General features: G+C 46.2%; 1 protein-coding gene across 4 annotated transcripts in view; it reads right to left on the bottom strand.

The window, feature by feature from the left end:
• Positions 1 to 6,781: 6,781 nt before the first annotated feature.
• Myo5a (myosin VA) overlaps positions 6,782 to 22,970 on the bottom strand; it is a 166,059-nt gene continuing 149,870 nt past the window's right edge. For all 4 annotated transcript variants that reach the window (XM_021261008.2, XM_004835382.4, XM_021261038.2 and 1 more), the window contains 6 exons: positions 20,814 to 20,903; positions 18,540 to 18,690; positions 16,601 to 16,883; positions 14,883 to 15,057; positions 12,097 to 12,177; positions 6,782 to 11,582 (listed from right to left, as the gene is read on the bottom strand). In XM_021261008.2, coding sequence (XP_021116667.1) covers positions 11,430 to 11,582; positions 12,097 to 12,177; positions 14,883 to 15,057; positions 16,601 to 16,883; positions 18,540 to 18,690; positions 20,814 to 20,903 — 933 coding nt within the window. In that variant the 3' untranslated portion in view covers positions 6,782 to 11,429. The remainder of the gene's footprint in view (positions 11,583 to 12,096; positions 12,178 to 14,882; positions 15,058 to 16,600; positions 16,884 to 18,539; positions 18,691 to 20,813; positions 20,904 to 22,970) is intronic.

The following is a 22,970-nucleotide window of genomic DNA, read 5'->3' as shown; positions in this document are numbered from 1 at the left end:
GATCAGACCCAAAGCTCAGCTTCTTCTCAGTCTCATTTGTCTACCTTTTCTGTAATTCGCCGTGTGCTGCCGTGGCTCGCAGGAGACCAGAACTCACTGCAGAAGTTCTGGTAACGTCCCCTTCCCCTGTTCCCCACACACTGTCTCAAAATAAAAAAGGGCTGAGGACGTAGCTCAGTGTGAAGGCCCTGGGTTCAATCCCCAGCACCCTGGAGGAGGAGGAGGAGGGGAGAGGGAGACATTTACAGAAAAGCAGACAAGTGCCCAGCTCAATGTACCCTTCTTCATGGGACACCGCACTGGAGGGCCAAACATCTACCATGTCCAGATGCAGAGCAGCACTTCCCTTCCTGTATCTACTGAGATGAGGGGTCTGCTCTCCATTCTATTGCTATAGTGGCTATATATTAAGTGATTTTTGAATGGATTTTTAAAAGATGGGGGTCTTGATATGTTGCCCGGGCCAGCCTTAAACTTAGAATCTTCCTGCCTCAGCCTCCCAAGTAGCTGGTAATATAGGTCCATGTGCCACCTGCCTGGCAATTTATTTTCAATGATTAAACCAACTTTGCATTCCTGAGATAAGTCCCACTTGGTTGTGGTACATAATACTCATACTATAGCAGATCTTTCACTTATGAACTCAATTCTTTCCAGAGGGCTGGTTGTAACCCAAGTTGGTCAGTGAAGGCTCAGGCTCCTCTAAGGCAGCCCTCAAAGTCTTTCTCCTGTACACAGGCAGATCTCAGTTTCCTTACAGAGACCCTGGCCCAGGATTTCTCAGAGAACCCCACACAGGAAAGGAAGCTGTCATGTTCCTTCCAGAACTCTTTAAGGGTTAAATCTGTGTCTGAGACCAAAGGAAGCACAAGTGGCTGGCATTCAGATCATAACTCGACTTTGGTTGTAAGTTAAAACCATAATTCCAGTCGTAACCCAAGTTGTTCGCATGTCAGGCTGGTCATAACTCCAGGGTCCACTGTATGTTGCTGGGTTTCATTTGTGATGCTTTGTTAGGGATTCTGTGACCTCTTCATGAAGGATATTCTGTAGTTTTCTCGTGGTGGATTCTGTGTGGCCTTGATGCTGGCCTTGTAGAATGTGTGAGGCAGTGTGTTCCTCTCTTATGAAAGATTGTGCAGGATTTGTGTTATTTCTTCTGTAAGTATTTGATAGAATTCACCAATGAAGCTGAGGCTAGACTTCTTTCTGTGAGAAGATTTTCAGTTGTTCATTTAATTTCTCTACTTATAAATCTGTTCAGACTTCCTGGGTCTTGTTGAGTCAGTTTTCATATTTGTGTCTTTCTAGCAATCTGTCCACTTCATCTATTTGTGGGCACAAATTTGTTCATAGCACTCTAATTCTGTGAGGTCTCTGACTTCTTTCAGTTTACCGTTTTCAAAGTCTACTGATATGTAGCATATATTAGCACTTCATTGCTCTGCAGGCTGAGTAACCCATTGTACGGATGGCCCACATTCCATTACCACTCATCACTTCACAGGGACCGGCCTCGTCTTTTGCTAAGGCCAGTGCTGCCAGAATCGTTCACGTGTGAGTTTTCACATGAACACAATCTGCACTTCCCCTGCTAGGGCAAAGAGTGGTGGCGGACCACAGTGACTCGGATCATCTGCACAACATCCAGCATTTTCCAAGGTGTGGCAGAACTTTACACTCCCACCAGCAGTGTTGGATGGCTTGTTTTCCCTATCCTCGCCAATACTTGTTATCTTTTTTAGACATTTTAGAGGATGTGATTTTGATATGTATTTCCCTAACTAGCATGATGTCAATCAAGTACCTTTTTATGTATTACTGATTCTGCATTTTCTGTAGGAAAATGTCTATTTATATCTTTTGCCTGTTTTAAAATTGGGTTATTTATCTATTATTGATTCACAATTGTTCTTTAAAAGTTTTTTTTTATTAGCACATAGTATTCACATTCATCAGAGGGAATCTGTACCTGGACATGATATATCTGAATTCTTTCTTTCTCATCCCTCCCCTCCCTTCAACCCTTCTTCCTCTCCACATTTACAGCTTTGTTTCCAGTTTTTTCCTTCTACTCTTTCACAATTGCTCTTTATATATCATAGACACAACTTTGCTATCAAGCGTGTAATTTACAAATATTGCCTCCAGTTCTGTGAGGTGATCTTTCACTTTCTTCAACGTTCAATGAAGCACAAACATTTTGGATTGTGGTAAGGCCCAGTTTATCTTATCTGTGCTTTCTTTTGTTGCCATCCCTAAAATCTGAGGTCACGGAGATTTAGCCCTATAGTTTCTTTTGCATTCTATAGATTAAGCTCTAATGTTTAGGCTTGTCACCCATTTTGGGTTATTCTCCACGTGGCATGCGTTGAGGGTCCAACTTCATTCTTGTGCATGTAGCTGTCACTCGTCCCATGACTTTGTTAGAAAGACCACTTTCCCATCGTACGCTTGCAACACTTGCTGGAAACCAGCTGATCATGAACTTGTGGGTTTATTTCTGTGCTCCGAATTGATTTCACGTTTGTATACATCTGTCCTTACTTTAGTACCACACTGTCTGGGCGGTTGCTGCTTTGTAGTAGGTTTTGAAACCAGGAAGTATGAGGCTTCTGGCTCTATTTCTGTTTTTCAAGAGTGTTTTGGCTATTTGATGTCTCTCTTTTTTGTTGTTTGGTATTGGGAATTGAACTCAGGACCTTGCGCTTGAGAGGCAGGCACAGTGCCACTGAGCTACATCCCCCGCCCTAGATGTCTCCTGAATAGAGACACTATCACACTGCAGCTGAAACACAGTTGGGCCTTGGTCTTGAGCAGTCTGACCATCTGTCTTCAGTGGGTGTAAACCATGGTGCTGAGGGCAGTACTGGTGTGATGGGTGCAGTCTCCACTGTATTTGTTACACTTCAGTGTGTTGCTATGAGGCTGTTTTTGTCTTCCACTCTTTTCCTGACACTTGAGGTTCTAACTGAATGCTTTATGATGCCATTTTTCTCCTTCTTACCATATCAATTATACTTCTACTTGAAACTTTTAGTGCTTGCCCTAGAGTTTGCAATACTTATAATTAACCCCAATTCGTCTTCACATAACACTGTACCCACTTCACATGTAATTCAATCTCATAGTAACAAAATATCCTCAATTTCTCCCTCCTCTCCCTTGTATCATTGCTGTCATTGTTTCCCTCAGTTCTCTGAATGTATTTGAATGGCTACTTGCAGTTCTTCAGCTGGTAAATAACACATCTGGTTACTCTTAGGAGCAGTTTCTGTTGCCTGATCCCCCTGCAATGGGCCAGGGTTTCCTGTTTCTTTGTGTCTTACAATTTTTTGCTGGAACCTGAGCATTTCTGTTAATATATTGTAGCAACTCTGGGAACTGGTCGTTGTTATCGTTAAGGAAGTGGGCTTGTCCTCTGCTGTTTAAAAGTGACCAGATAAATCGTTATGTACACATACCCACTCCCTGTGAGGAGTGTCACCATTACGTAGTGCAAACATGTACTAAGAAAAAAAAGCCCAGATAGAAATGACTCCCGCCCCCGTGGCTCCCAGGACTGACACCCAACCATACACAGCCAGCGTGGGTGGACCTCGCAGACCTCGCACTGCCTCTTCCCTGAACATGCTTAGCTGTTGAGTCCCACTGATTGTCTGTTTGCTCTATTCTCAGTGGTGCCATGGCGCTCAAGCTGTTGCACAAACTGATGTAAACCCCAGCCTGTCTGGGCTCCTGTGGAAGGACAGCTCTTGGGATCAGCGTCTGAGACCTGTTCTCACCCCCAGGGATCCCCTCCTGGCTGGGGCTCCTCTGAACTCTTGCAGAAAACCTGTCAACCTCCAGCAGTCTAGTCCATATCCTGGGGCACACAGCTCCCCTTCCTTACAGGCCTGCTGTTCCGAGGTGACCTCAGGCAGGAACTGCTCTAGACACTGCCACCTAGAAAGTCAGTTCCCTCGGGGGATATTTTTATGTTGTGCTTCTGCTCCCAGGAGAAGCCTCTGGGCCCCTGCTCTGCAGCTGGTGGCGGGGCTGATGCCACTTCTGGGGTGACACCCCTGCTTGGGTGCTGGGTGCTGGGGTTGGCACACTTGTCTTTTGGGCTGGTCTCTCCCAGCAGGAATCCACCACCCAGAGAGCCTGGGCAGGGGCCCCTGGGGGCCCAGTGTTCTCCGCAGTGCTGACGAAAGGCAGAGCTGTCTCCTCTGCAGGTGCTGGGGCTGAGTCCTCAGCCACACAGGGTAGTGTGGCACGCTGCCTGGGTCAGCAAGGAGGTTGGGAGAAGGGAGCAAGTCTGGGTTCAGTTAGCACAAGCTCAAGGTTTAGTATATTGTCGTGGATAAATGTTTCTCCGCCTGCTGTACGGCCTCAGGCTCATTTCTTTTAGTTTATTAGTACATGTTTGCAGTACTTGATAATAACATTGTGAGGAATTGGTACATGTATACAACACATCGTTTAGAGACTTTAAATGGTGTGTATGTGGGATGTTTAAAATAATTTTCACTAAGGAATGGATTGCCAGAGTTCCTGTTGCCACTATGCCGGAAGCAAGAGCCTCTATAGTCCATTTTCAAATCGTGAGAAATAAGCCAGGCGTGGTGGCGCACACCTGTAATCCCAGCACTCAGGAGGGTGAGGCAGAAGGATCACAGTGAGTTTGAGGCCAGCCTGGGTTACATAGGGAGTTCAAGGTTGGCTCGAACTACATAGCGAGACTGTCTCGAAAAAAATTAAGTGACACCTGGCCTGTCTTTGCCCATCTTGTTTTTATGACCAACCCCCAGTATTTTCCTCCCTCTGTGGCCCATGTCCATGAGACTGTGTATAAAAGCTTCTCACCACACACACACACACACACACACACATGGGAGCCCCATCCTTTCGCGCTGGCCTGTCATCCTGGGGTCACCCTACACACAGGCCGCTCAGCCCGGAGTCCTGCTCTTCCAGCTGAGTGTCTGCAGAGCAAAAGGGCCCATGTCCTCCTGCATTATAGCCTGAAGATTTGAGATTACCCAGCTGCCTTTTTTTCCTTGTCACGAGTAGCACTGACCAAATTATCTTCAAATTCTTTCAAGTTTCTTAATGAATACAGACTCTCGGAAAGTGATCATATTTTGTTTGGTTTCCAGTAATGACTGAAATTTCAAACTTTGCTTCTGCCACGGTCAGGTTTTGGTGAACAACTCCTGTTCTCCTTGTCCTCTTGCAGTGCTTGCCTGCCTTCTCGCTTCCTGCTCTTCCTTCTCCAGGCGCCACAGTCTCAGGGTTGTGCAGCTGTTCTTCAGGCACATCCTGTTCCTTCAACACCTTCCACCCTGTTCTGAACCTCACACACTCCCGTGCTCGCCTGGGTTCCGGTGTGACGCACCGTGAGCCACATGGAGCTGAGGTCTGTTTCATGGGTCTCCTTCCCCTGTCAAGGGTCCATCGTGCCCTGGTTCCAGAAGTGCAGTACCAGAGCCTCGTGGATGGAGTCCTGGTACCCGTCTCTCCCCTTCCGGTCCTCCAACGAGGTGACACTTCACCGCCCCCCACCCCCCACCCCTGCGACCATTCTGGAGCCCAGCAGCCCTTCACTGTCCAGGCCATGGCCCCTCCTGGGGACACGAAGCACCTGTCCCTGCTCCCCCTCAGAAGTCATGACAGTGTTACTCTCGTACCCTGCTCCCCAGGATGGCAGAGCGGACGCCGGCCTCTGCCATGGAATGTCTCCCTGGCAGTGTCGGGAAAGAAGCCAGCAGGCAGGCACAGAATGGAGTCACTCACTCCTGAGTGTCACCCTTGCCACCCACTGCCTAAGTGAAGACTTGGCCAAGAACAAGGGCAAAGCAGATGTCCTGCATTTTAGTTATGCTGGGGACACATTTCCTTCTTGCTGGGGTTAGTATGAGCTTGATTTTTATCAAGTGCCCCAGAGAGAAATCACATCAATCACAAGAAACCACTGCTTTGAGCAGTCTTTAATAGGGAGAGGTTACCTTGGCTCAGTCCAATTTATTCAGAGTAAGAAACTGCAAACTGTGAGACTGCACTGCTTGTGACAGCCTGATGTCCCACCAGGATACTGTACAAGGGGTCAGTGACCAAACTTAGTGTTGATGTTGTTCTATTTCTAAGGCCTGTCGTGGTGCCCAGGAAGGCCCTTAAAACTGAGCTGAACAAATGAGAGCGCCAGGGCATGAAGACGTGGAGTGTCGATCCGCCACAGCATAAGTGGACCTCAGAGATCTGTTTCTCCTCATGGAGAGGGAAGTGCACAGTCAGTCTGTGCTGTGCTAAACATGCTGCCTAACCCACCCTGTGCTCAGCAGAACCTTGGACACAAACCAAATGCTCATCTTTAAAGTCCAGATGGGGCCAGGGATTTGGCTGAGTGGTTTCGCTGCCTGCCACACAAGCGCAAGGACCCGAGTTCGATCCCTGGTACCCCAAAGAAAAAAAAAGTCCAGATGACACTGTCAGCCCCGCTGGCTGGATCTACTCTGCTGAAGAACTCAGGGTATTTAGGCATAACTTCTGCTCGAAGAGAGGAGGCTGCCTTTTCTCAGCTGCTTTTGTCTGCTTGTCTGTCTCAGTGTTTGGCAGTTCTCTTCTTTATCAAGTATATGTCACTAGTTTTCCAGCAGATATGGGGAACTTTTTATTTGCAAACTTTTAAATGTCCAAGTTTCCAGAGAACACCGCCATGAGAAAGTTATATTTACATTCACAGGTCTTCAGAAAAGCAATTTGGTTGTGCAGTAGGTTTACTTAAAAGACACAAACAGAACAGCTTTACATCCATAACTTTATTTGAACAATTCTCTATAACAGCAGGGAGAATACAGCATTAGTGACACACATACTAAGTACCACATTCGACAACTACAAATTTAGATCCTAAGTGTCATTCGGATGTTGTTTTGGTCTTTATTTAGCACAGGTGGTATCTAGTGGAAACCCGTCTCATAGGCTTCATGAGGGGAGGTGAATACTAATACAGAACTGGGGGGTGGTGACCTCCCCTTCACCCCTGCATGGCTCTTCCACCTGAGAACTTCGCAGATCTGTAGGCAGACCACAGGGTTCTTTCTCCACATCCAGCGAGGAAAAATATTGGAAAAACTGCAGTGTTCAGTTTCATTACAGTTACAAGGTATGTGTCCATTTCATAGTAAATTAATAAATAAGGTTAATAATTAAATACAATATGTTAAATGTCATGAGCTAATTTCTGTGCAACACTGTTGGAGCAATTTAAAATTTTCCAAGAACCCCCAAAAGTCAATGTTACTCCAGGACCTTACAAAAATACATAACTAGAAATCATAAACTACAACATACGTATCCACATTTAAAAGAAAATTCACCATGTTTTTGAAAATAATGGCTTCATTGATTTAGAGGTTAAAATTTTCTTTTTTTTTGGTACCGGGGATTGAACTCGGGACCTTGCACTTGCGAGGCAGGCAGTGGATCCACTGAGCTACATCCCCAGCCCTAGAGGTTAAAATTTTCTAACATAGAAACAGTAAGATGTCTGAAACTACTGACTCTGAAAAACGGGAAATGTACTGACCTACCAGGCACTGAGGACCAGCACATACCAACTTCAACTTAAACACCGTCTTTCAAACACTTCAAGCAATATTATGATACTAAAAAGTTAGTCATTTTCAGAAATTTTATGAATAATACCCATTAAGTTAAACTAACTCATAGCTAGACCAAATTACAAAATAAAAAATGTATAAAATGCATTTTGGTAGATATTTTACATTGTACTTTTCAGTTCTTGCTCTACTGACTTCACTGAATTCCAGGGTAATTTGTTCAATTTAAGGTAATACAACGGATTCCAACTTACAGCACTACTCTCCTGTTTCTTCTCTTTTACAGTATAACATCCTTTAAAAATGTTTTAAAAGAATATCCACAAGAAGTTTTAGGGCTGTACCTTTTACCGTTATTAAGAAAGGGTTCATGGAGAACAAGGCATTCAAGGCTGGCTGAGGCTAACGCACACACACCCGCCTCGTGTCCTTTCCTTCCTCCCTCACTGGCTGCTCACTGGCTCTGAGACTGTGGCTGCCCCAGGATCCTAGCCCATTTGGGAATGACAGAAAGGACCAGGAGGAAGCAGCAGGAAGTGGAGGTGTGCAGGAAGGAGAGGGATGAGTGGCTGGCGCTGCTCCCCACACCTCGAGGGACAGGGTGAACACGCTGCTCCCGGCACCGTGGCCAACATGGACAGTTCCGGGGGGGACATAAGGCAGCTCTGAAAGGGAAAGGAGCCAGGGGAAGAGGCCTCACAGCAGGCCTGAGAAGCAGCAGCAGTGCACGTGTCCGGAACAGAGGCAGTGAACGGTCATACACAAGCCCAACACGCCATGCACACCCTGACTCCTGGCCCGTGCTTGCTAACACTCATGTGCACGCCCTTGCGCACACCATGCTGGCTCATGCACGCCTGGGCCACATTCCCTAGCAGCCACTGCACACACCTATGTCCACATGCATGTGGGCTGCTCGCCTGTGGCTCTGCGGGGCCTGGCTGTGCGGGCAGTGACCCGGCTTCTGTCACCCTGCCCAGCTGCTGCGCACTCACAGCAAGTCTGTGCCGGGGCCTGGGTTCAACCCCCAGTATCGCAGGAGGAAGTGTCCCTTCGAATTCCCATGCGTGTCAGAGAAGACGTGAGAGCAAGCACGTGTGCAAGGACAGTGGGAAGGTGCGCCACTGGCAGGCCGTGGGACCCTGAGAGGCCCTGCCGCCTTGGGCCGGGTGGGCTGAGTCACGGTGAGGCCAGAGGGGGAGCCTGCAGAGCAGGGGCAAAGGCTGGGGTGCAGGGGTGAGAGCAGGTGACAGAGCAGAGGGGCAGCGGGCCTCCGCCTGGCCACAGGGCACCCACAGTGCCTCAGCAAGAGGAACACAATCGCTGACAGGTCCCAGGGTTCCGGGCAGACCGGATCCGCCATCACTAGGAATTTTCAGTAACACAGAGAAGCTAACTTTGACCCCACCTGGGGTCCCAGGGTTCAGAAGCCTCAGGGAAAGGAGAGGCTGGCAGTGCCTGCGACACCAGGGCTATGGTGTGACCCTACGCAGGGGAGACTCAGTGCACCCTGGCCACACCGCACAGCACAGCTGGGCCGCCCTGGAGGGTGGCAGGCCCAGGTGGACACATTTTCTCACCCCTCCACCTGTGCTCTTAGACCCGACACACTCCGTTCCGCCCAAGGGCTGGCAGAGCTCACTGCTCATGGGAGCCACAATGAACCAGGAAGGTGAGGCTGTCAATGGAGTGTGTTGTGTTGTCACTGCAAATCAATACAAGTATGAAAATGGAAGAGAGTAGTATATGCTGCAATAAAGATTAAACTAATGAACATCCAAAGAATACAGATACAGCAGGCCTTTGAGTCATGAACACTTAGGAAAGCTGATGGCTACGTAAACCTGTGGTTTGTGTTTCGGGAACCCTAAGGGAGTGGGGGGCACCAAGCCCTGACTGAAAGCTGAGTCTCTGCTCTCCAGGACCAAGTCTGCAAGGAGAGAACCCCAGGTACAGAAGGGACCTTGAGAATCAGGCATCCAGTCCTCTCACCTCTTTAAAGCAGACTGAGGCTCAAATAAGTTACCAGTGTTTATCTTAATAACAACCTTTATCACTGACTTGAAACTGTTTGACTTCTGTAAATAATATTGCACATATTTCAATAAGATGTCATTTTTACAGGCCATCTAACAGTTAAGCTATGGAAATCTATGACTGTAATTTAGAGCTAGAATTTCTAATGAAAGCTAATGATGTAATTTTGTAAATCCTGAAGGATTTATTGTAAAAGATTTTTAGGTAAAATGGAGAGTATGTTTATTTAGAATTTCAGAATGAAAATATAGAATCTGGATTGAAGGCAGGGGAGGAGAATGGGAAAAAAAGAAGAATGAAGATATATCATGTATAGGATAGGTACAAATTCCCTCTGATGAATGTGATCGTTACGTATACCTAAAATGTACCAATAAAATTAATTTCCAAGAAAAAGGAATCTGGGTCTCATTGAACCTCTGTAAAATTCAACAATCTTCTTATAGCTCTTATATAAGTTTTCTTAAGTTATTTCTAACATGATGCTTTTTAAAGTACCTAGTGGTATCTGAGAACATTTATAAACATTTCTGAGCCTTAAAAAACTGAATTATAACTAAATATTTATTATACACCTTTGCATAATTTATAGTATAATCAAAGTTTCAAGACCTGAATCATGAATATTCTGACAATCCTTTGTAGATAATGACTGAGATTAACTCTTAATAAATTAAGAAGAAAGAAAACCTGTCAAGGTTGAAAATATGCACTGCAGGGATTACATCTAGGAATGAAAGTAAGTTACTTCACAGAACACTGCCCCCAAGCAATAACCACCTAGGAAAACTAACATGCACAGCAATGGAACACATCCCAAGTAAATAGTGACACCAGCAACAGCCATCTTGTCTAATCTCACCCCTAGGTGTCAAGCGTTTGTGGTATGGACATGGCCTCCCAGTGTCTGCTACCTCTGCAGGTGAATCTGTAGATATTTGCATATAATCCAGCTAAAAACTGATCTGATTGAATTGTAAACTGAGTTGATAAAAGAGAAGCTTATTGTTGCAGTACTTACTAAGAATATCATTTACATTTAAGGAGAAGGCATGTAGCAGCAATTTAAAATGCTCAGCAAGCTACAGTACAAGTGGACACCTATGCTGTATAGCAAGCCAACACTCTCAGTATCTACGGCACAGGCACACAAGGGAAGATGTTTCTTGACAAGTTAGTTTACATACTGCCAGTTTATTTCTTTGATCCAGTTTGACAGTACCAACATAACTGATTCCTACACTGACACGATATGTATTCAATGGCCATTTTTCTTTCAGTTCTTCGGTTTAGTGCAGAGGTTCTTTGTTGGTGCCTTCCTACACTTAGCCAAAAGGCCGAGAAGCAATGTTGGTGCCTTCCTAGCAATAGCTATATATTCACAGACACATATATGTGTGTATGTGTGTATGTGTGTGTGTGTGTGTGTGTATATAATTTACATTTTTCTACTACTTAGGTGCGGTGCTAAGGATTTAAAATAAATGCTGGCAGCAGCAAATGCATTTTGCTTCCCTCCTTTTCTTTCCTCCCTTCCGCAACGCTCAGCTGTGTGTAAACTCAGAACACCTGACTGACCAAGCATGCGGGCTGCTCTCAGCACACACAGCACGAAGGAGCCGTCTTCTTTTCAAGATGATGACACATCCTAGGGGATTTCCGGTTACCTTCTTGTTCGAGAGGTAATCAGTACTTTTGCTTGAAAAAGGTATTTTCAGTTGCTCACCGGGAGTAATGGTTCTTATCTAGGCAAGAAATACACTGTCCATGCCTGTCTGCTCATTGTTCTCAGACCCTTGCGATGAAGCCCAGGCCCAGGCTGGCAGGGATCTGGATGGTCTCCAGGGCCAGGGAGGATGGGTTGAAAGGAAAGGTGACAGGGAAGATGTGCTTTGCATCCATGAGCAGCTGGGGAGAGTCTTTCCTGTCTCGTAAACGCATCTGAGAAAATTAAAAAACAAGATTAACAGGACATCAGTTCTTCAAATCTGTAAGTTTATTTCTGCCTGAATTTCTACTAAAATATCCTCAACTGAGGAAAAATATTTCTTTGTTTTAAAATCACTTCATTGACTCAGTAAACTACTACCAATGTAGTTAATGTACTGTGACTACAATAATATAACAAAAGATAAGAAGAACACATCATCCTTCAATAGCATCATAAAATTTCCATTCAAAGACTGTGTTGAGCAAGCTGTGATGTCGCATGCCTGTACTAACTCCCACCTACTCAGGGGGCTGAGACAGGAGGATCACAAGTTCAAAGCCAGCCTGGCAACTTAGCAAGACTCTGTCTCAGAATAAAGTAAATTAAAAAGGGCTGGAGGGCTGGGCGGCAGCTCAGTGGTGGAGCACTTGCCTAGTATGTGCAAGGACAGAAATCAAGACTGTGCTGCTGGTGAGTCAGAGAGAGAGAGCTGGGCACGCTTAGCTGTACAGTAAGTACACTCACCTGTATAGTACGGATAAACGACACAGAGACTCTCTCTTCAAACTCGTTAACCGGGGTATACAGGTTCAACACTTTGACAATCTATGAGAGAAGAGATGATCAGTGTTTTGGTTCTGGGAGATTAACGTGTGAGTGTGCAGTTTCCAGTCCTGTGGGGGCTCAGGACAGAGGAAGAGGTGGCACACCCGCCCTGCTACTGCCTCTTTACAAGACACCTGTAAGTGGAATATTTGCATAGTATTTTAAGAAGCAATGTAAGTTTAGAAAAACATTCAAGCAGTACAAAGAACAGAGCAAGTCCCTGACTTATGAATGAGTTTGTAAGTGCTGGGAGAATTGTTCATAAATCACATTCGTTTCTCAAGCCACAAAGCGAGCCTTATCCAGTACACCTGTGAAAGGTCACACGCTGGATGTTTGTGAGCTGGGGACATACGGTACAACATGAAAAACAGAAGTGCCCGCCCCATCCTGCCAGGACCCCAGAGTACCACCTGTTAACTGCGTTCTCAATATCCAGTGGGGCTGTACTCTGGCTTAGGCTATTTTCTTACAAATGGGGTTCATTTTGTTCATACTATTCGGGGGGAGACAATGTTAAAAAATACTATTCTGCAATTTGCTCTGTTCATATAAAAACATATCTGGTCATATTAAAAATAATAGAATTATATATTTCTTTTGAATGGTCTTTTAAAAATCATACTTTCACAAAAGATAAATTATTATAAATGAATAACAACAAAGGCCCTTAAAAATTAACTAATTAATTAGAGAGTAAGAAGATCTTTTAAGAAATGTCAAATTAATTTCTTTTGGGTAATTGGCATGTGAGTTTTCTGGGGAAAACAAACCATTTTGTGAATAAGGTAGAGATATTTCATTTTCAAGGTACTATCTAAAGCTGTGCCATCCAATACACTAGAGGTCACTGCCCAATTTTAAGTTAAGTATGTGACTACTTAATTACACTAAACGTAAAATGTTGAATGACTGTAGGGCAATGCTGATATACAGGCATGAAAACGGCAAGCACCAGAGAGACAGAATGAGAAAGTAGGCCAGCGTGAGGCTGTAAGTGACAAACTGATAGGGACCAGCCCCTGAGATGCAACTTGCTAAGTAACTGAATTATAGGTCTACCTTACTCTGTAAAATATGAGGTGTGCTCAAAAAATTCAGTGAATGTATAAGTTTAAAAAAATTTATAGCAAAAGACAGATTGTCATTAGACCCCTCAAAGTTTCCCTCACTTGGCACACACTCATCCCATCATTCTTCTTCACTTTCTACAGCAGCTCTGGAGTCCGGTTTCCCAAGTGGCTTTAGTTGGGCTGTGGTGGCCGCCTTGATGTCCTGACCAGATTCCAAATGCTGACCTTTCATGGTCATTTTGACTTGGGGAAGAGCCAGAAGTTGCACGGTGCCAGATCCAGTGCGTAAGGTACACGAGGATGCAGTGTCACGTTTTCACCAGGCTGCCTTTCTGTTAGATGGTGCTCAGCAGCGGCACTCACTGTATTTTGGACCACATCTCATGGACATTCAGGAAAGAGAACTTCAGAGCTGCTTTAGAAAGTGACAAGAATGATAGCCCAGGTGAGTTCAAAGCGAGGGGGAGCATTTTGAGGGGAATTAATGGAAATATATCTTTTATTGCAATTAATTTTTAGAATTTAAATACTCACTGTATATTTTGATCACCCCTTGGTATGTGCTTAAAGTAGCTTAAAGTACTGGAGTATGTTCTTTAAAAGTTAGATGTTCAAACAGTCAGGTTTTCCCTAGTGTGCTCTGGCTTTCCACACTTGACAGAAATGGGGGAACTCTCAAAACCATTATTCAGTAATGTGACTCTCCATTATTCTTATGTAAATAAGATTCCAACTACCTACTGACTGAGATTAATTATACTGGTCACAACTTGAGATTTGGTTATAAGTGATGACATTAAGTAAGCTGAAAAGTCAACAATAAAATAACTGACCACAAGAGAAGTGGGCATGGTTGTGCTGATGCCTGGTCTCACACTGTTGGGCTGTCCTCAACTACCCTGCCCTCTTCCTATTTCCTGAATTCCATGCCTAGCTTGATGTCGGTTGTCCCCCTCAACACTTGCTAGTCCTCTGGCTATAGAATGTCCCAGACCTCTATAGCAGAGTTTGCCAGATGCATCTGTCTTCTGTACTCAACTGGAAGCTCCTAGAAGGTGATGTTTCATTATTTACTGAATACTGCCCCCAACAACGGCATGGTGCCTTGAGATGGAAACCCAACAAGCCATTTCCAGAACTGAAGGAACAGGAATTATCTGTTTTAAGAGAGAGAAGTCTTGGGCCAGGGATTTAGCTCAGTGGTGCCGGGCCTGCCTCACATGTGCAAGGTCCTGAGTTCAATCCCTGGTACCAAAAAAAAAAAAAAAAAAAAAGAGAGAGAGAGAGAGAAGTCTTAAAGAATCATTCCATTATCAAATAATATGGAAAAAAAGTTTATGGAATGTAAGCTCCATGGAACATTTAGTCCGGTAGAATGGAGACTCGATTTTATCTATGGTTTTCCCAAGCCTGGAAAACCATGCACAACACCACAGGCACAAACTTGCCTGCATACTAACCATAGATCTCCACGGCCTGCACTGACCTGTACTCATTTCTCGTAGGATCTCCTTTGCCCAAGACTTGCGTAGACACATCTTCTCTGTCACAGAGGAAGTCACCACAGGCCTCCTGGCTCCTCTGGAGCACCACACTGGTGGCAACACACATCCTGACGGGCAGGTGCCTTACCTGGGCAGTGGTCAGAGCGTTGCACATGCAGCAGATGGCTTCCGCATCATCATCCGTCTTCTTTTTCACCTGCAGAAGCTGAGCAGCCTGGATGAGTGGCTCCAGGGTTTCTTTGGCCCCACTGTTCATCAGATTCTTGTCACGAAGCCATTCTTCCAGTTGACTGACATTGTACCTATGACAGAGACAGAGATGACCAGGGTGGGGGCAGAGAGAGAATGCAAATTTGCTGAGCGCTGTCATAAACGTCTTCATTTTGTGTGAGTGGCCTTGTCAGTTAAAATGACAGGCAGTATTTTTGTTCAATTTTCTTAAGTCTAATCAGCTGTGCTTAGAAATTTGTCATTATAAATAGTCATGAGGTTTATAATCACAATTATGTAAGACTAACTGACAAGAAAATTTAATGGAAAATAAAATGAATTTCTTTTAGCGAAAGTTCTAAGACTTGCTGTAAGCAAAACAGAACAAACATATACTGGCTCTGCCCTTACTGGGCAGCTGACAGACACACTTGCTGGCTTCTTGTACAATGTCAGGGTGAGGCTCAGTAATCCTTTATGCTCTCTCTAAGGCAACCCCAGACTGAGTAGCTGTGCTGGTTCATCTAACCGTCAGCCTGCTGATGAAGAGACCTGGAAAGCTGGCTGAGTTGAGGTGCTGCCCTTGTCACTGGGTAACTGCTGTGTTCACAGCTGAACATGCGGGTGGGAGATGGCCACCTCTGGAGGGCCCTCCTCGGGCTGCCTTGAGGTGAGCAGCTTCGATGCACCAGGCCCTTCTGCCTTGACACTGGCCAACCATGGACAGAAACTCCCGAAACCATGAGCCAAAGAAACCTTTCCTCTTTATGCTGTGGGAGTTGGACGCTAAATGGCAACAGTAAAGCAGACTAGCACAGACTGAGTGACCAGGTCCCTCATGTTTATGCTCAAGCCTCTTCATCCAGGGTGGGCTGAGCGGACGGGGGCCTGAGGCCCCAGGAAGGGTGGCAGGACCCCTGGGACACCCCACTCCAACGTACACAGATGCTGAGGGGTCAGGAGGTGGCCAGCCAGTTGACAGTGGGTCTCAAACTCAGACTAAGGTAAACAGAGCATCAGAGCTCTGTCCCAGGCAAACAGGAGGCGTTCTGATAGTACGCCAGGCGGCTTCACTCACCAGCACAGCGGGCTGAGGAAGAAGCCCCGCTACCCGAGTGGAAGGTCTCAGTTAACCACAAATCCACTGGGTCAGAATGGGAAATGGGAAAAGAACACTTGTGTCCTGAAAGTGAGTAAACACTTTCGTAGGAAATCACCTTCTTCCTACTCTAAACATTCTAGCTGTTTTAAAGTAAATATTTGCCAAAAATAAACCAGTTTGATTACAATAATAAGTTTATGCTAAAGGGTAGCTGGACCATGAGTATAAAATTGAGTAGTTTTTCTTAAAACACAGCAGGGGCAAAAAAACAAAAAACGAGAAAAAACACAGGAGGGGCAAATCGAAGCATTTGTAAAACATCTAGTAGAGGGCCAGGGATTTGGCTCCGTGGTTTCGCCACCTGCCTTGCAAGCGCAAGGACCCGAGTTCAATCCCTGGTACCAAAAAAACAAAAAACAAAACAAAACAAAAATCTACTAGATCTATTCTTCTTTCCTTACGTACAAAATGGGATTCTGGTAAAATATATTTCCAAGCCACAGCCCCATAATCGCGGGGCTGGCCCAACTCACCTGATCTGCATGCCTTTGCTCCAGGAGCACATATCCTTCCGCAGGAGGAGGTTGTTGAGCGTGACGGCCCCGACGATGTAGAACATCTGCTTAGCCACCTGCTTGATGAGCTCAGGGTCCATGCCATGCTGGCACATGACCGAGTGGAAGGAGCTGAGCTGCCGAAGGATGGAGTCCAGTGTGTAGGTGCCCTCGTCAGCAATGCTGGAGGTGCGTTTCCGCAGCCCTGTGGGCTTCACGCCGGACACGCCCTGGATCGTCTCGTGCTCCAGCATGCCTGACACTGCAGAGAGTGAACTGTTATGAGACTTTGAGGAAACCTGGCTATGAGCACAATGTAGCTAGGAAAGACCTGGAGTCAAGAGAGGGGAAGGACTTCATCTAAAGGAGCTCTGGATTTAAACTTTAATGAGCTGATTCTTAAATATGGAATTTAAATGACATTATGTACTCTTCAGCCATGTTTTCTAAAATAAGAGGCAGTGGCTTTGATAGCATAAACATGTGATGTCTTGGGTGGGTTTTTGAGAGAGGTATCAGAGTTAAGGTAAGCATTCTCCATACCTGAGCCCCAGAGCAAACAGGGAGGAGGAAGGAAGAAGGAAGGAAGGAAGGAAGGAAGGAAGGAAGGAAGGAAGGAAGGTAGGTGGGTGGGCAGGCACAGCAATGGGAAGTATGCTCCGTACTTTGGAGGAAGAAGACCTGGGGAAAGGAGCTGGTGTGCGGCTGGAGACAGGCTCTCCTTGCCCTGGGCTCCGCACCCCACACCACCCAACATACACACTGTGCCCTCCTAACACTGGGCTGAGGAGCACCTGAAGTCCCAGCTACCCTGGTGTGTTTTCTCATTCGCTGTGCTAACCTCAGCTTCCCCAGACCTCGTGGAGATGCAGACACGCTGCTGTTGCTGTCAGATGGCTGGGAATGCAGGCCACTGTTTGGCGAAGGACTCCCTAGACCACACTGCTGGTTCACCCAGGGAGACCCAGGGAGATCGGGTAAAAGCAGAGGAAGGGCTGGCCCAAGCCCACTTTCCTGGCCTCTGTGTTAGTTCCTGGACTGCGGCTGACCCAGGTAGCTCTACATCCCTGACCTTTAGGGGCCAAGAGAAGAAACCACTGCTGTCCTGCATAGCTTCCTCAGCCTACTGTGTCTCGCTGCTTTACTGGGCCATGAAAGAATGGAGCACTATGCGCCCTGAGGCGGAATAATGAGGCAGCCAGGAAATGTGGAGAGTGCACAGTGGGGAAAGAAAGAATAGTTAGCAGTAGCTTTAAGAGCCTGCTCATAATTTGCCTGAAAATACCAGTGTTGGTAACTTGAAAAAAAGTTTTTAAAAAATTCAATGCATTCAAATTAGCAGCCTGATCTGTACCCATGGGTCTTAATTCCTAGTCATTCCTGCTACAATCACCAAAGGAACGCAGTTAGCACGACACAGAAGAGAACCCCAGGATGAGCACAAACAGAGAGCTGCCCAGGCTCACACATTTAGTTGAGTGTACATAAAGAGGAACATACATGTGTGCACGTACTTAAACACACACACACACCATGCAGCCAATAGGAGACCACTGCTTTAACCCAGACCGCCTTGCACATTTCCAGGCACTGCAGAGCTCACCCCCGGGACATTCTCCTACCACAGTGCCTCCGCAGCCCTGCAGCGTCCCATGGCCTCTGAGAAGCCCCGTGCAGTAGACTCCAGGCCAAAGCTCAGAGCGGTTTTGCAAACTGAACAAGGTATAATCAATCTCAAGAGGGAGCATTATCCACGGGTGGGAGCTGGGTCTGCTATCTCTATCATGTGGAAGCAGTGAATTTCTGCAGGCCGGGTAAGCGTGGCTGGTTGCAGGCCTGTGTCTTCCTCCCTACTTTAAGCTCCCCGTGTGAACACAGGCCCAGGCAGGAGCCCGAGGTCAGCGCGCCCAGGCCTTACCAATCATAGGCTGCAGGATGTTCTCCAGCACCCGTACCAGCTGCTGGTAGATCTGGATGGCCAGGTCACTCAGCACCTGCCGGTACTCTGCCAGGTCAAAGTTGGTGAGGCAGTGCTCGTTCTGGCGGGACGTGTTGTGCTTCATGAAGCCCTGGAAAAACACAGGAAATGTTCACGTGGAGAAAGAATCTTCTACAGTAAAACACACTGCCATGAATTCTCTCCAAAATTCTCCCCCTTGCTTTGAATCTCCACAGCCTATCATTCTTGCCACTCTCTGAGGCAGCTCTGGAGTCCTCTTTTGAGTGTCTTTAGTTGTACCGTCCTGGCTGCCTCGATGTCCTGAATCAACTCAAAATGTTTCCCCTCACTGACTTTGGGAAGAGCCAGAAGTCACTGGGTGTCAGATCTGACGAGTAAGGTGCAGGACAACATGCCACAGTGCTTTTGACAGGAACTGCCGTACAATGGTTGATCAATCAGGTGTGATCAAAAACTATAGTGAATGTTTAAATACAATTTATCACAGTAAAAGACACATTAACCTCCCTCAACACCCTCCCCGTTCCTTCGAATACACTTAGCTCACTGTTCTTGGCAATGTGTCTTTTGCTCTAACAAGTTGGGAACACTTAAACACATACTGCACTTTTCAATCACCCCTTGAGCCAGAGGGTCTCCTGTCTGTCTCACCATCCCCCGTGGCCAACATCTCCATGCTCTCTGTTCCTCTCTCCCATGAGCTCCCATCCCCACACAAGGGGCAGGACAGTCCTCCCATGCTGCCCTGCTTCTGTCTGCATCTGTTGTTCCCCTTCCTTAGCTTTGAACCACAAACTTGGCAAACTAACCCTAAAGCTTTCCAGTAGTAATGTCAATAAAACATGTTGGAGGAATTTAAGAAAGAATGAGTGCCTCATGTATGAAGCAGCAGATCTGTGGCAAATACTACATTATGGAAAGGAGCAACCCGTTAACTCTAGCTCACTGAACACAGTCCTGTTCTTGAACACTGCGCCCAAGGGCATATGCGATCTTGAGAGAGACCAATTGCTACAGAGACCGCTAAGCAAACAAGAATTTTCCTTTTATCATGTTGTGTGACTGCACTGATTTTCAGTCCGAGTTGGGAACGGCCCTCTGGGTGGTGTCCTGTAAAGGAGGCCAGGTGTACAGGCAGGCACTTCTTGCAGTCCTCTGCAGTGGAACCATAGCTACTTGAGTCCAGCTGACCCATGTGCTGCTTACTCTCTGCATTCTGCCTCCAGTCAGGCATCTGCCCCTACGAGCTGCTACCGACATGGGCTCCAGGGGGACACAGTTAAGGCTCTGCCTGCCCAGGGCCTGGGGGCCCTTGCTCTGCTCAGGTGTGGGCTCCTGCCATGTTTTCGTCACTCACGGGACAGTCCTCTTTCTTCCTTGTCAGAGGCCTCCTAGTGCGGGGCTGGCAGGCGTGGGTGGGAGCAGTTAGGACACAGGCCGAACCCCAGTTCCCTGCTACAGCACAGGGTGCCGGTGAGTTGTTGAGCCTCACTGAGCTTCTGCCTCCTTCTCAGTGGAACTGGGTTCTAATTCCTATTGCACAGGGGTTTCCAAAATTAAATAACATAAATAACCTAACGTATAACGAGTTAGATATGACCCTTAACAAACAGTGAGAATTAATATCTGATAAAATTTTAAAATACGTTGATGTGTGTTAAACAGCTAATGAGCACATCATTACAAACAAAAGCAACAGAGGCTTCAGGACACATCCAAGGACACATGACTTTACACGTGTGCCTCATCTTTGTTACTTTGATGCACTGGGGCAAGCCAAAACTGACTGTCTTTAAACAGTTAGATGTTCCAGTACTGGTTCTTGCCAGCTCACTTCAGCATACCGACAACGAGCCCCATTTGTGTTAACTGTCCGTTGACTGATACTGCCTATTATTTTGCTGTGCTTTCTCATAATATAAACTCTAAAAGGAAGGAAACTCTACCATACCTCAGTTCACTGCATGGTAGATGAGGAACACCAAATACAACAGTGAACTTCCAAGCCTCTTCTGAATTTGGGTTTTGAAATTAACACAAGGGTTAACCCTTTTTTTCAGTTCTGGGGACTGAACCCAGTGCCTCCCATGTGCTGGATCCTCCTGTCTCAGCCTCCTGAGAAGACGGAATTACAGGCGTGCACCACTGCACCCACAACACATGGTCAAAAACATTTTGTGCTTTTAAATTTTTAAGAACAGCATGCTGGTTTTATAATCAAGGTTTTCTCACCTCTTCTCCACTGTACTGCTTCAAACAGTGCAAAAATCGGCATGTGTTAGAGAGCCAGAAGGAGACGGTTTCAAAATCATCACCTCTTTTCTGAAAGAGAGAATAAGTCTAAATTTAGCTTTTTCACAGGGAAATAACAACATGAAAAAACCCACACAGATGCCAGAAAGCCCACTTCCACCAGTCTCCGTCACACCCTGTTACAGAAATAAGACCGAGCCTCACTGCGGCTTACGTCACTGCTCGCAGAGGGCAGTCTGGCTCACTGGCTGGGTGTTGGGGCCACCAGAGAAGTGCACTGCCATCCAGTCGGCCCAGCCCAGCTGCCCCGTGTGCAGAACAGAACTCAGTCCACAGCGGAGCCAGGCTCAGCTCCCCAGGGGCTAGTTAATGAGGGGGCGGGAAGGAAGAGCACAAAAGGTTTAGTGACAGGTGAACAGGAAAGTAGGTCTGAAGAATTCAGGCCTGACTGAGACTAAAGCTCCTGGGCACGGTGAGCTGAGGGTTCTGAGCAGGAAGTGAGGGCCTGGGCGGCCTCCCTGAGCAGCGCCTCAGGGAAGCTGGGCTGCAGGGCAAGGACGAGGCCAGCTCCCTGAAGACCCGGAGCTGGGAAGGACACACTCAGGAGTTCCACTGATTTGTGAATGGAAAACAGACCTGTGTGGGTACAGAAGTCACGGAGGGAGAAGCTACAATACGCTTTTTACTGCATCCAGGTGCCTCCCATTAACCAGTGTGCTTTGACCTTACCAGCTTCTTCCTGCATGCTGTCACACACTCTCATAAGTCTGCTGCTCCTCCACCGCAGCAGAGCCAGGGCGCAGAAGCGGCCTGACAGCCCCACTGTGCACCCCTGGTGGCAGCTCTGTGTAGTAAAGTGTACCAGGAGCAGGATACACATGGGAAGAGACTGCTAGGGGATCATTTGTCTAGATCAGTAAAATTTCCCATGTTAAGCAAGCACAACACAAACTAAAACCTTTAAATTTGGGAGAGTATTTTTCTTTTTTATTTTTTTTGGTACTGGGGATCGAACTCGGGACCTTGGGCTTGCAAGGCAGGTGCTGGAACCACTGAGCTAAATCCCCGGTCCAGGGAGAGTATTTTTCTATAGAGACTTTCAGAAAGAAATCCCAGAAGATAATCTAAGTTAGTCTTTTTAGCTAAGACAGGACGGCTGATTTGAGGACCTCATTTTACCACAAGGTAAACCCTATGCCTGAGAGCAGGTTTGACAAAAATAATCTCACCCTTGCAAAGACCTGGATTATAACTGTCCCCAGCAGAGTCTGGGCCACACTGACAAAGACCAACAGGCAGGTTCGAAGGCAATGCTGGCCACAGGCAGGCCTGGGGGTCAGAGTCACTGAAGCACGCGTGAGGTAAGTCAAGACGTAGAGACCCTGGGACAGCCTGAACAGAAGGGATTTAACTGCACTATGCTGAAAATTACCAGGAAGCCCGGCACCGAAAAGAATTACCAGGTAAAGCTGATTTAAAGCCAAGGAGAAGACTCCCTCTCAGAATAATTCAGGATCTATTCCCATTAGTGGGCTCCAGCCTTTGCTAAGCTACTTTCACACAAGTTAACTCCATAATTCCCCTCCACATGAACACTAACAGTGCCTGCCCCGTACTCATTAAAGAAAGATGTTCCCATATTAGTTCAAAATAAAAGACCATTTACTTCTTTGGAAACTTCAAAAAATTTAAAACTGAATGCCAACTTTACTGCAAGTTACTGGATTGAGTTTGCCAAAATAATATTTTTACAATGAACAAACTATATTTGGCCAAAATTAAATAATAAATCAGCTAGTTCCAACTGCCTCGCAGAGGAAAAAGGATGAGTTCAAAGCTATTTGTGGTTTTTACTTTACTAGATTAAAAAGGTTCTATGAGCTAAAACCATATGGGTTTTCTTATGGCTTGGCTTGTTATGCTATTTCAGGGCCCATGTGAAAAAACAGTGGGGAAAATCAAAACTGGGATGCAAACCACACTTCAATTCAAAACAAGGATGTGAAACAAATACACATCAAATTAAAATGAGATCAAGAGTACTGTGTCTAATACCCACTCCTTTTTAATTTTAAACAATATGGTAGGACAATTAGTCAAACTAGATAAACGTATTTTTTAAAAAATTTTATTTTG

The sequence above is a fragment of the Heterocephalus glaber genome, unplaced genomic scaffold (assembly GCF_053883595.1).
Source record: "Heterocephalus glaber isolate CG9 unplaced genomic scaffold, H.glaber_assembly_v1.0 deba00000122, whole genome shotgun sequence".
NCBI classification, from domain to species: Eukaryota; Metazoa; Chordata; class Mammalia; order Rodentia; family Bathyergidae; genus Heterocephalus; species Heterocephalus glaber.
Note: the sequence above shows the minus strand (reverse complement) of the source record. Positions and strands in the feature narration are given on the sequence as shown.